General features: G+C 43.0%; 1 protein-coding gene across 5 annotated transcripts in view; it reads right to left on the minus strand.

Moving 5' to 3' along the window:
- The window catches only part of KIAA1549 (KIAA1549 ortholog), a 282,292-nt gene that overhangs the window by 119,073 nt on the left and 149,527 nt on the right, over window positions 1-13,692 (minus strand). Inside the window, exons 20-21 of one of the 5 annotated variants that reach the window (XR_010140939.1) lie at window positions 11,854-12,479; window positions 10,602-11,762 (exon numbers count right to left, since the gene is read on the minus strand). The exons of 2 other annotated variants lie outside the window; for them this stretch is intronic. Coding sequence is in view for 2 of the 3 variants with exons in the window: in XM_024250069.3 (XP_024105837.1) it covers window positions 12,225-12,479 (255 nt within the window). In the remaining variant the exon portion in view is untranslated. Of the gene's footprint in view, window positions 1-10,601; window positions 12,480-13,692 lie in introns of those variants that run through there. 2 more of the 5 variants (XM_024250070.3, XM_024250069.3) reach the window with 2 other exon arrangements.

Here is a 13,692-nt window from a genome sequence, read left to right on the forward strand (position 1 = left end):
TGGATAGAAGATCAATCTGGCCACAACATTCCCTTCAGCCAAAGTCTAATACAGAGCAAGGTGCTAATTCTATGAAGGCTGAGAGAGGTGAGGAAGCTGAAGAAGGAAGGTTTGAAGCTAGCAGAGGTTGGTTCGTGAGGTTTAAGGAAAGAAGCCGTCTCTGTAACATAAAAAAGTAAAGCAGCAAGTGCTGATTTAGAAGCTGCAGCAAGTTAACCATAAGATCTAACTAAGATAACTGACGAAGGTGGCTACAGTAGAGAACAGATTTTCAGGCTGGGCACGGTGTCTCATGCCTGTAATCTCTGCACTTTGGGAGGCTGAGGCGGGTGGATCACCTGAGGTCAGGAGTTCAAGATCAGCCTGGCCAACATGATGAAATCCCAGCTCTATTAAAAATACAAAAAATTAGCCAGGGATGGTGGCGCGTGCCTGTAATCCCAGCTACTCATGAGGCTGAGGCAGGAGAATCGCTTGAACCTGGGACGCGGAGGTTGCAGTGAGCCAGGATTGTCACTGCACTCCAGCCTAGGTGACACAGTGAGACTCCATCTCAAAAAAAAAAAAAAAAAAAAAAAACATTTTCAGTGTAGATAAATAGCCTTCTATTGAAGAAGATGCCATCTAGGACTTCCATAGCAAGAGAGGAGAGGGAGAAGTCAATGCCTGGCTTCAAAGCTTCAAAGGACAGGCTGACTCTCTTGTTAGGGGAGAATGCAGCTGGTGAGTTAAAGTTGAAGCCAATGATCATTGAGCATTCTGAAAATCCTATGGCCCTTAAAAATTATGCTAAATCTACTCTGCCTGTGCTCTATACATGCAACCACAAAACCTGGATGACAGCACATCTGTTATAGCATGGTTTAAAGAATATTTTAAGCCCACTGTTGAGACCTGCTGTTTAAGAAAAAAGATCCCTTTCAAACTATTACTGCTCATTGACAGTGCAACTAGTCACCCAAGAGCTCTGATGGAGATATACAAAGAGATTAATGTTGTTTTCCTATGTAACACAATATCCATTCTGCAGCCCATCAATCAAGGAGTAATTTCGACTTTCAAGTCTTATTAAGAAATACGTTTCAGGCCAGGCACAGTGGCTCATGCCTGTAATCCCAACACTTTGGGAAGCTGAGGCAGTCGGATTGCTTGAGCTCATCAGGAGTTCAAGACCAGCCTGGGCAACATGGCAAAACTCTGTCTCTACAAAAAATACAAAAAAAAAATTAGCTGGGTATGGTTGCATGCTCCTGTAGTCCCAGCTACTGGGAAGGCTGAGGTGGGAGGATCACTTGAGCCTGGGAGGTGGAGGTTGCAGTAAGCAGCAATCATACCACTGCACTTCAGCCTGGGTGACAGAAGCAGACCCTGTCTAAAAAAAAAAAAAAAAAAAAAATTCATAAGGCTATAGGCTATAGCTGCCATTAGATAGTGATTCCCCTGATGGATCCAGGCAAAGTCAATTGAAACCCTTCTGGAAATGATTCCTCACTACAGATGCCATTAAGGACATTCATAATTAGCCAGGCACCGTGGCTCACACCTGTAATCCCAGCACTTTGGGAGGATGAGGTGGGCGGATCACCTGAGGTCAGGCATTAGAGACCAGCCTGGCCAACATGGAGAAACCCCATCTCTACTAAAAATACAAAATTAGCCGGGCAGGCATTGTGGCTCATGCCTGTAATTCCAGTTACTCAGGAGGCTGAGGCAGGAGAATTGCTTGAACCCGGGAGGCAGAGGTTGTAGTGAGCCAAGATTGTGCCATTGCACTCTAGCCTGGGCAACATTTATAGGGGTTTGGAAGAATTGACTCCAATCCTCATGGATGAGGAGTTCAAGACTTCGGTGGAGGAAGTCACTGCAGATGGGGTGGAAATAGCAAGGGCACTAACAGTGGAGCCTACAGATGTGACTGAACTGCTGCAATCTCATGGTCAAACCTCAATAGTTGAGGAGCTGTTTCTTATGGATGACTAAAGACACTGGTTTTTTGAGATGGAATCTAGTCCTGACGAAGATGCTGTGAACATCACTGAAATGACAACAAAGGATGTAGACTATCCCATAAGCCTAGTTGATAAAGCAGTGGCAGAGTTTGGGAAGACTGACTCCAACTTTGGAGGAAGTTCTACTGTGGGTCAAATGCTATCAAACAGCATTACATGCTGCAGAGACATCTTCCATCAAAGAAAGGGTCCACTGAAGTGGCAAACTTCATTGTTGTTCTATTTTAGGAAATTGTCACAGCCACCCCAACCTTCATCAACCACCACCCTGATCAGTTGGCAGCCATCAACATGGAGGCAAGACCCTCCACCAGCAAAAAGATTAGGACTCACTGAAGGCTCAAATAATTGTTAACATTTTTTTAACAACAAAGTATTTTTAAATTAGGGCATGTATGCTTTTTTAAAAAAAAACAGAATGCTGTTGCATACCTAATAGGCTACAGTATAGCTACACATAGCTTCTGTATACAGTAGGAAATCACAAAGTTCGTGACCTGCTTTACTGCAGCTGTCTGGAACCGAATTTCCAGTACCTCCAGGGTATACCTGTACTTACACTAATGCATATTTTCAAGATACTGATGGAACCAGCTGCCAATCAGGCACTCAGAAACAGCTTTACGAGTTTTCCACATAGGTTCTGTGTCTTACACTTCTGTAATGCTATACTTTGGCACAAATACAACAAATAATAGTTCAGCTACACAAATGTGGTTTACCTAGATTTGTGGCTATAATTTTTCAAGTCTTCAGCAGTAGAGAAATCAAACTCACCCACCCCCATTTATTCCAGGATGGACAGAAGGGTGTGGCAAGGAAAGTACTGAGTTCTGTAGAGGGAGAAAGTTACTTAATAGGGCACCATCCAATGAGAACTTTCCATTAATAATCTAACTTAGAAACTGAACAAAAGGATGTCTGTTCTTGTTATTCTTTTCTTTTTACCTTAAGCTCTGCTTGGCAGGTGAAAAGAGGAAGAGGAGAGAGGGACAAGAAATGCCAATTATGACTCAAATCCATATTTATTTATTTATTTATTTTTGAGACAGAGTTTCATTCTTGTTGCCCAGGCTGAAGTGCAATGGCATGATCTCGGCTCACCGCAACCTCCACCTCCCAGGTTCAAGAGATTCTCCTGCCTCAGCCTCCTGAGTAGCTAGGATTACAGGCACGTGCCACCAAACCCGGCTAATTTTGTATTTTTAGTAAAGACGGGTTTCTCCATGTTGGTCAGGCTGGTCTCGAACCCCCGACCTCATGTGATCCACCTGCCTCGTCCTTCCAAAGTGCTGGGATTACAGGTGTGAGCCACCGCGCCTGGCTATATTCATTTGAACTGGGGGTTCAGGCTTTGAGCATGGGACCAGCCTGCCCTTTCTTGTAAGTCTTAGCTGTTTCTAGTAACTCCTTGCTCTTCTGTCATTTCAAACCTATTTACATTCAGAGCATATAAAATCTTGTAGGGTAATGAGTTCTACCAGTTAGTTTCCACTATTTTTGTTGTTTTCCATCTAAAGTTAGATTAAAACATAAAATTATTAAAATTGTTGTAGTTATTTATTCAGCTATGTGTAAAATATTAAAGTATCTGACCATTGTGTCTTTTTTAAAGATTTCTTTTCTGGCCGGGTGCAGTGTGGATCACACCTGTAATCCCAACACTTTGGGAGGCCAACGCAGGTGGATCACTTGAGGCCAGGAGTTCGAGACCAGCCCGCCAACATGGTGAAACACCATCTCTACTAAATATACAAAAATTAGCCAGGCGTGGTGGAGTACGCCTATAGTCCCATCTACTTGGGAGGCTGAGGCATGAGAATCGCTTGAACCTGGGAGGCAAAGGTTACAGTGAGCTGAGATTGTGTCACTGCACTCCAGCCTCAGGGACAGAGCGAGACTCTGTCTCAAAAAATAAATAAATAAATAAAATAAAATAAATCCCTTTTGAGAACTTATTTTTGGTTTTGGCAAATTTGCTTAGACTTTTACATAATATCCTGTTCTTAGTTCTTTTTAACCTCTTTAAACATCTAACGTATTATTTATCTCTTTCATACTGGCCTATTTTCTTGGATTTTTAGGTTTAAATTCTCCTTTTGGTTGACCCCACCAGCCACCAGCCCTCCTTCTTGAAGGTTTGTCTTCTGCCAAGACTTGCAATTTTTAACTGTAGTTTCAAAGTTAGCAGCTTGCCTTGAGAAATACTGGAGCCCCTGGGTTGTGGATGCACAGGACAGGATTATATGAGCCTCTGCAGAAGGTCTGTGGGCTTTACCTGTGCCAGATTCGTGTTTATATTTTTAAATACTTTTAGATTTAGAAAAAAAGATGCAAAAATGATTTAGAGGATTTCAGGATACCTTTTATATAGCTTCCTCTAATATTAAAATCTCAATAACCATAATAAAGTTAGTAAAACCAATACATTAATCTTTGTACAATACTGTTAACTATAGACTTGATTTGGATTTCACGTTTTCCCACTATATTCTCTTCTGTTGTTGCTGTCATTCCAAGATCCTATCCAGGATTCTGCGTCATTTAGCTGTTATATTCCACTGTGTTTTGAGTTCCTTTTCCAAGTTTTTTTTTTTTTTTTTTTTGAGACGGAGTCTCGCTCTGTCACCCAGGCTGGAGTGCAGTGGCGCGATCTCGGCTCACTGCAACTTCTGCCTCCTGGGCTCAAGCAATTCTCCTGCTTCAGCCTCCCAGGTAGCTGGGATTACAGGCGCCTGCCACCAGGCCCGGCTGATTTTTTTTTTGTATTTTTAATAGAGGTGGGGTTTTGCCATGTTGGCCAGGCTGGTCTTGAACTCCTAGCCTCAAGTGATCCACCCGCCTCGGCCTCCCAAAGTGCTGGAATTAAGGTGTGAGCCACAGCGCCCATCCCCTTTTCTAAGTTTCAAGGGTTTCTTGTTTTCTTGGGTTTTGTAAACAACTCCAGGGTTATCTTATTACCTTTCAAGACTGTGGACTTTGGTCTTCTCATCTTTCTAAACTGTGAGGCACTAATCTTTTAATTCCAAACTGAATTTGCTCTTAGTGGATTCATCCATTTGCTAAGTGGGTAGCAGTCAAACTACACTGAGTAGAAAGGATTGGCACAGGCAAAAAGGAGTGAAAACAAGTCTGCAAATTCCACACACTGAATAGAACACCTTCAACTTAATTTCTTGGACAATGAAAGTGAGGCAGGAAAATGGGGTCTGGAGTAGGGGACATAAGGCCGAGCCACAGTTCAGCTATGACAGGAAACATCCTCTCCATAGGGTGTATGCCGAGTAAATGACTGTGTGACTTTACTTAATCCTCTTCATTTACATAGGGCGTACACCAAGTAACCAATGGAAACCCCTAGAGGGTATTTAAACCCCCACAAATTCTGTAACCAGTCCCTTGAGCCCTTATGTTCAGGACCGCTCCCACACTGTGGAGTGTATTTTCATTTTTAATAAATTTCTTCATTCTTTCCTTGCTTTGTGTGTTTTGTCCAACTCTTTGTTCAAGACGCCAAGAACCTGGACACCCTCCACCAGTAACAAAAGCACTAGGTGTTCTCACCAGAGACACAAAATTAGAGAACAGAAAGATCATCTCATCCAATGTTTCATATTTTACAAATGAGAAAACTATCATGTTGCAAAGGAAATCAACAGAAAATATCACTTTGACACCAATTCATAGCATTTATTGACATTTCCATTTAAAATGCTAGGAAAGCTGTATAAATTGTAAACATGGAAACCAAATACTTGCATAAATTATTTCAAAAACTCTACAGCACATTAGAAAACAGTGCAGCTATTGAAGGATAGAAACATAAAACCGACAAATAGAAGGGAGGGGCTGATTATTAAATCGTATACCCATACTGAGATTTCAGTGCCTGTTTGAGACCAGCAAACCATGATTGTCAAGTTTAAGTTGCAGTATTGACGCCACAGGTGGCCTCAATTTGCTCTGCACATTTCGTACATTAATGCTCATAATCTAAGGATGAGTGTGCAGGAAGAGCCAGAAAAACATGGACCTTGACAAAGGAGGGAGAGACAAGTCAGTACCCCAGGGCAGCTGTGCCGAGCAACCTTTCCTGTTAATGCTAGCCAGGCTCCCTGCGTCCCAGAGATGCTCCGGAGGAGGGCAAAGTCGAAAGCGTTCCTACTCCCCTTTTCTGAAACGAGTCCTCTGGTGCTTAGAGCAACTGAATGAATGGGTGGAGCCTCAATTCCTCTAGTATCTCCCTCTTCTTTCCCCACATTTGCAGGGGGAACAGTACAGGGTATGTGACTTGAACTTGGCCCTGTACTATTCCCAACTTGTACACTTAGGGAGTCAAGTTATGAATACTTGAAATCTGGTAAGTACAAGAAAGACTATTCGTGATGCTCCACGTAGCTCAGAAAGATTCTGTGTAATCAGGGACTGCAAGAGACTCAAGTCACTCAAAATTTCACCTCTGTCCCTTTTACCTATTCACTTTTTTTTTTTTTTTTTTTTTTTCAGAGACGGGACCTCACCCTTTAGCCCAGCCTGGAGTGCAGTGGTGATCATAGCTCACTGCAGCCTCCAACTCATTGGCTCAAGCGATCCTCCAGTCTTAGCCTTTCGAGTAGCTGGGACTACTGGCACATGCCACCATGCTCAGCTAATTTTTAAATTTTTTTTGTAGAGACGGGGTCTCATTATGTTGCCCAAGCTGGTCTCAAACTCCTGGCCTCAAGTGATCCTCCTGCCTCAGCCTCCCAAAGCGTTGAGATTAGAGGCTTGAGCCACCATGCCCAGCCTATTCACTCTTTCTTTAGAAACGTGAAGTGACCCCTGAAAAACCTGGAGGAAGAAGGGAAAGGAAGGATCCTGGGTAATTATCTACCCTGTGGGAAGCCATTTTAACTATACTGCATTAAGACATTCATTGCTTCTGTCACTTTCTTACTGGCTCCTAACTTTGTTTCATGTTTCCAAAGGCATTTACTATTCTTTTCCTAAATTTCAATGCTGCTGTGTTTTAAGATAAATTATCAAGTCTACTGTCACACACACAAGCATGGACTTAGCAATGTACCATGATGTTGCAATTTCCAAGTCATCTTCATAGTGGAGAAAGTAGTCCTATTTAAACACTGACAATCACCTCCAAGAATATCAAAAGAAACCTGAAATGCACATACTCCTTGTTCATTAGGTAACAAGTGTTAAGTCTATCATATCATATTTTATGAGTATGTTACAGCAGCTGCTCATAGAAACCCTGTTAGAACGTGTGAACATGTTAGATTAAATGTAAAAATGAAGTTCAGTTGACTATGCCGTAGAAATGTGTTTTGTGTTCACATGCTCTGTCTGCTGGTACAGAAGTGGACTTCCTCCTGCTCCTGTCCAGGGCAAATGTGGATAAGCAGGCTCTAGTACTGGCGCTGGAACCTTGCTCCGGAGGTAGAAATGACCATGGTGAAAACTCCACTTGAGCTAAAGTTAGCGTGGGAGTTAAGACTGGAGTCCTCCTACCCCTGTGTTACCCAGTTTTCCTTCCAAATGACAAATTCATTCATGTCTGAGAATCTAGTGTGAAAGGGATAAGAAAGACTTATATAATAACTAATTTGTGAATTGCTGCCAATGCACTGCAAATCAGTGTCCGAATGACTGGCCTGGTCACTGAACACTTAGAAAGAAGTTGTGCAAATGAAGGAACGCTGAACCTGTCTACAGGAAACGGGAGACTCCTATAGCTCAGAACTGCTTGCTGGTTTTAGCCCAAAGCCTTTAGCGCCTACCTTCACCTGTGCTTTGCCTCACAGTCCGCATGCCAGGAAAGATCTGGCCGGCAAACACCCACTGCTTAAAAGTCATCTGCCGCCCAAATCAAAACACTATGAAATTAATAAAATTTGGAGAAAAACGTGTAGGTAGCAGTAAAGAAGCTGAATATATATATATATATATATATATATATATATATACACACACATATATATATACACACATATATATATATATAAAAAACCCACTATGCTCCACAAACCACGTGATCTCAAGCCACGCCAAACGGCTGCTTGAGATCTGCTCTAATGACCTCAGTGTCATTCTCATCATTTTCATCCTCTTCCCTTGCCTCCCCCACACTGGAGCACTTCCTCTGTAGATCTTCACAGCCCTGGTCATTTCCTTGCTGTATGACTGCAAAAGCATCCTTCCAGCACCTCTTCCTTCTCTTCTAAAACTCCCTCAATAGTGCAGTCGGGGATTCTGTCCCCATACTAAAGCGGATCAAGATCAAGTTCATTTTCAGTGACAGCTTCACTCCTTCCTTATAGCCTTTCCCAGGCCCACTCTCAGCTCTTCCTTCCACGCCATTTGCCTGGGTAGCTACCCTGCTTTCAAAGTCACTTCAGAAGTTGACGTCTCCCCAAGATATTGCATTTCCAAACATGCAACTTCCGCAACTTCTTCTGGGTGCCTAATGCATTTATGTCTTTTGAATGAATTTTTTTCCTTTTGAGACACAGTCTTGCTCTGTTGCCCAGGCTGAAGTACAGAGGCGCAATCTCAGCTCACTGCAACCTCCGTCTCCCGGGTTCAAGCAATTATCGTGTCTCAGCTGGGACTACAGGCATGCGCCACCACACCCGGCTAATTTTTGTATTTTTTTGTAGAGACGCGGTTTTGTCATGTTGCCCAGACTGGTTTTAAACTCTTGATCTCAAGTGATCCACCTGCCTCGGCCTCCCAAAGTGCTGGGATTACAGGCGTGAGCCACCGCGCCTGATCTCTTCGAATGAATTTTATTGACACTTAAACCATGTTACTTATCGGTATCTTCCATCTTCTATACCCACGTGTGCTATCTTAGATTCTAAAATCTCAGAAGGCAAGGCTCGTGTCTGCTGGCTTATTTGGTGCCAGAGACACCAGACAGTCGGGAGCAGAAAGATGCTTAATAAATGCAATCGGAAAATTGGTGAAGGAGGTGAATTTAAAGCAAAATGGGAGTGAGGAAACTGAGTCACACCGAGCTTTCAGTTTTGCTCGTTACCCATGTGTGAATCCTTCACCGCAGGAGTGCAGCGTTTCACGTCGCTCATCCCAGGGCATCCACATAGAGAGCATGCTACATTTTCACAGTGCTTTATGCTCCCTCCTCACGGGACATCTGCACACATGATCACATCTGATTCTCACAACTAGGGAGCCTGGGAGGTGGCGGGGGAGGTCTGTTCTTGTTTGGCTGATGGGGAGAATGAAGTTCAGAGAAGGAACCAGACACGGTCAGTGAGTGACAAAGTAGACTCTGAAAAAAAAAAAAAACCATTTCTCCAAACATTCTGACTCAAATTTACAGTTTGTGTTACCACTAGAACTTTTAAAATAGGAAAAAAGAATAGACATAAAATTCAACTGTTCATTGTAGAGTGCTTCCATAAACAGACTCCAAAGCCACACGCTGTCAACGCGAGGACCCTTCCTTTCAGTGGATGACATGAACTGAATGTCTGAAGACCGCTAGGGTACGGTGCTGCTCACACAGCTAGTTTGTTCTGAGTTTGGTGACTGGTAAAACTTGTGGCAGGCATCGAGAGGAAGCAAGTACAAACTGCGTGTGCTTTATGACCACCAGCAGAGGGCTGGTGATCCGGGGGCCTGCTCACACCACACCATAACCACCGGCTGTTTATTATACATCATCTTTGGTCTTGACATCTGTTTAAAGGTGTATTGTTTCTAAGAATAAAAATATAGTTAAAATCCCTTTATGGTAGTATGAAAGACATCAAAATTGCTTTTACAGTCAGCCCAATTTGAAACAGAACCCTCTTTCTGCAATGCTCAAAGGTCACCATTTTTAGCACACTCTATGTGCAAGCCCATATGGCCCCGAGCAGAACTGGGAGAGAAGGGGCCATTTATCCCGTTTGCTGTCATACGATTTGAATTCATTACAAGGTGTCCATAATAAAATTCTGCTAGGATATCTGAAATTCTTAATAAGATATTCAGGAAACCTGGTATTTTTGAGTGACATACAAAGAGAATCATTCAATTTGGGGAGAGTCGGGTATTAAACCAAGACCAAAGAGAAATTTGGTACTAAACCAAAACCAAGACATCAAGCCCAGAAGGGGGCATTCTCTCCAATGCTCTTTGGAGCCTCTGAGGATCGCCTGATAAGATGTTGCTGGTCCTTTGTTTAATGTCCTTGAGAGACTTACTCTCCTGCACTCCTTCTCTTTCAGAGGTGTCCAGATGAAAACTGGCTACATCTTAACTTCCCAGAACCAACTTTCCTCTTATTGTAAGACTCTAAATCTGTACACCAGGCTTCATTAATGAAGGGCTAAAACATGGTTTTGAAATCCAGTGATTACACTTTGGAAATCTGTTTTAGCTGTTTCAGGGGTCTTAAAACTTGACACAGATACACAGGTTTTGATTAGTCAGAGCCCCAAATTCTATAGCCCCTTATCTGTTATTTAATGAAAAGTACAGTCATGCACACATCAGGATGTTTTGGTCAATGACGGTCTACATATTGATGGTAGTCCCATAAGATTATAAAATTCTATTTTTACCATACCTTTTCTATGTTTAGACATGTTTAGATACACAAATACTTACCATTGTGTTCAGTACAGCAACATGCTGTACAGGCTTGTAGCCTAAGAGGAATAGGCCATGCCACACAGCCCAGGTGTGTAGTAGGCTATACCACGTAGGTTGTGTAAGTACAATCTAGGATGTTGGCACAGCAACAAAACAGCCTAATGACACATTTCTCAGAACGCATCCCCATCATTAAGCAATGCATGACTGTCTTCGTTGATCTAATAAAAACAGGTTAATAGTGAAAATCTCTTAGCTAAGCCTGCTTTTCTTCTGAGTTTCACTCAGGTACCAGAAAACAGAACGGCCCTTGCCACTGTTTTCTTTACCATTATTTGGAAAGTGGGGGAAATGTTTACATCAAGAGTAAATCTTAAGCGAGATGATCCCCTCTTAGCCCAAAGAGCATAAGACAATTTAATAGCCACTCAACAGAGTAATAGCACAATAAAATCAGAAATGAGAAGCAACTCTCTCCTTTCCCTTGTGTTCTCAAAGCTCTTTTACATTTCTTGATTCATTACAGAGAGGCTGAACTGAACTCAATTTCATTTCCAGGCTCTGAACACAGGGAATGTGACTGGTAGGGATGTATGTATAACAATTTGGTGGTGCTGGGAATTATTAAATAACTTTTGCTTACAGAAGATTTCTCATTCAGACATAATTTGTGAACAAATCAACAGCAAAGTGGAAGAAAGGATCAGTTAGGACCTCTTGAAAGCCTCATTCTACAGGATTGGCCTTAGCGATTGGTGCTGAACTGGGACGTGACCAGGAGTTGTGTGTGCCCAATTAAGAAACAGCAAATACAATGAAGAACATAGATCTAAACTTTGATCTGTATTTTGGATAATCAAATAAATATAAAGCTTTTTGCCCCACTTTCGGAGGGATTTTTTTTTTTTTTCTAGAACAAAATGAAACCTTCAACATATTCTTCCACTGAAAAAGCCAAAGTTGCGCTTCAGACATGAAGGTGAAGGGCCCTTGGAGCTGTAGCACCAGAAGAAGGAGGAAGAATGCGGGTGATGGCTTCGTTTGGAGTCATCAGGCTCTACAACCTATCATTTGGTTTCTCACTAGTAGCTTTTTAAAATTCCCAAACAGTCTTAGTATTCTTGTTGTTAATGTTACTATTAAAATAAGTTCCTATGGAGTAAAAGAGAAAAATTAAGCTGTTAATAAAATGTCTTCAAACCTCTTCTCAGAAAACAAAGCAGCAGGTTCATCGTACACGTACCAGTCTCAATCCCATGGAAACGCTTGGTTCCTTTCATCCCTATGCTGTCTATCTCTGCCTTTAAAAAAGAGACGAATGCAGTCATTTTGTTAGCTTAGGTTTGTGTTTTGTTTTTGTGAAGTGCTGCTGGCTTTTGGCCAAAATACATATATTTCAACTGAACCCAAGTGGTCAGACAATTGCCCGCCCAGTGAAAGGCTCATGAGCTGTCACACGACGTATGGCATCTTCTAAATTGCAACTTGCTCCCTCCCTTGGGCAGGCTGCCCAGGAGTTGCTCCTTCCTCTTCCAAACACCCACTCAGTTGATTTCCTTTTGGTCTTGCTTCCACAGGAAGCGGATACTTGGCAAATCTGCAAGGCGAGGCCGATCAGCTGTGGAAGTTCTGTACGGTGCTCTGTTTCTGGGAGAGCCGGAGGAGCTCCTCGCGGATCGCTTTGATGAGAGAGGCTGAGGAGTGGCCGGGCTGGAGGTCTTCCGTGGAGCTGGTGGGGTAACCTAGCCCAGGGCCCTGCAGTCCCCGGTGGGGGAGGTTCCCAGAAGGAGCTGAGGGCTCCCTGCCTGAAGTCCTTGGCACCTGAAATAGCGGTGAAGAAGAATACTCTTGATGTCCGAGCATGTGTGTCTGAAAAACATGGCAAACGTCACTGTACTTCCTACGAAGAATAAGCCGAAACATCAAATGCAAACTGGCTTTAGGAAGGTTCCCAGGACTGCCCATGGCCATCCACCAACTCAGCCCTCCAACAGGGCCCTGCTGCCTGTGCCGCAGGTGAGGGGTGAAGACACCAGGGGGCTGGGGAGAAAAGGAAGGGAGGGAGGCTGGAGTGCCCCATGAGGTGAAAGGTCGGGTGATATCTGAGAGCTGAAGGGGGTTAAGCGGATCCATGCCAGGCTGACAAGGGGAACAGCTGCCTTTGCCCTGGACTGGAGCCCATGTAACCATCTTCCACTTTATCTAGCTGCTGTCTGTCTCCTGTCTCTGTGTGTGTGTGTGTGTCTACTGAGGGCTCTGTAGAGCCTTGTCTTTAAAAACTTACCTGCACTAAAGCATAAAATAGTTTTGCTGATATTTGCAGCATAGAGATTAATTTGGCAGTAGTTTCACAAGAATTATTACACTTTTCAGGTTTTTTTTCATGTTTATTTTTCCCCCAGTGGAAAAAAATGTCTCTTGGCATTTATATGTAAGAGTACTTAAATCTGCATACTAAAAAACAGGCTAGGGCCAAGTTATTCGTGAGCCAAACATGGCATTCCAGCTCTAGGTTCTTTCTACGTTTCACTTCTCCAAATAGTGACCGAGCAGTGCTCCAAAGTGGATGTGACAAGAAAACCTTAACACACCATGCCAGGCACGGTGGCTCATACTTGTAACCCCAATCCTTTGGGAGGCCAAGGAGAGAGGATTGCTTGAGGCCAGGAGTTCAAGACCAGCCTGGCCAACATAGTGAGACCTTGTCTCCATTTCTTCAAAAAAACAAAACATCAAAACCAACCCCAAACACCTCATGAAGCTAAGCTGGGCAAAATGAACGCAAAGAAAGAGAGAAATGGCAGCAAACTTAAAGCAGATACCTGAGACTCTAAGCATAACAATGTCTCTTTTAGGGAAGCACCTTATTCTAAAGTTAATGTCCTTTCACTAGGTAAGAGCATCCAGCCATGAAAGGAATTGAGTGTGTCTGTTGGGAAGGCACAGAAATGCAACAGACGCTGTAGCATAACGATAAGGAGAAAACAAAAAGTAATATTCTGGGTGGTATTTTCAAACTTCATTAATTTATCCCCCCAGGATATACAGTTCTTGAGAAAAGCAAATGAAAGCACTTGTAGGA

This window comes from Pongo abelii, chromosome 6 (assembly GCF_028885655.2).
Source record: "Pongo abelii isolate AG06213 chromosome 6, NHGRI_mPonAbe1-v2.0_pri, whole genome shotgun sequence".
Taxonomy (NCBI): Eukaryota; Metazoa; Chordata; class Mammalia; order Primates; family Hominidae; genus Pongo; species Pongo abelii.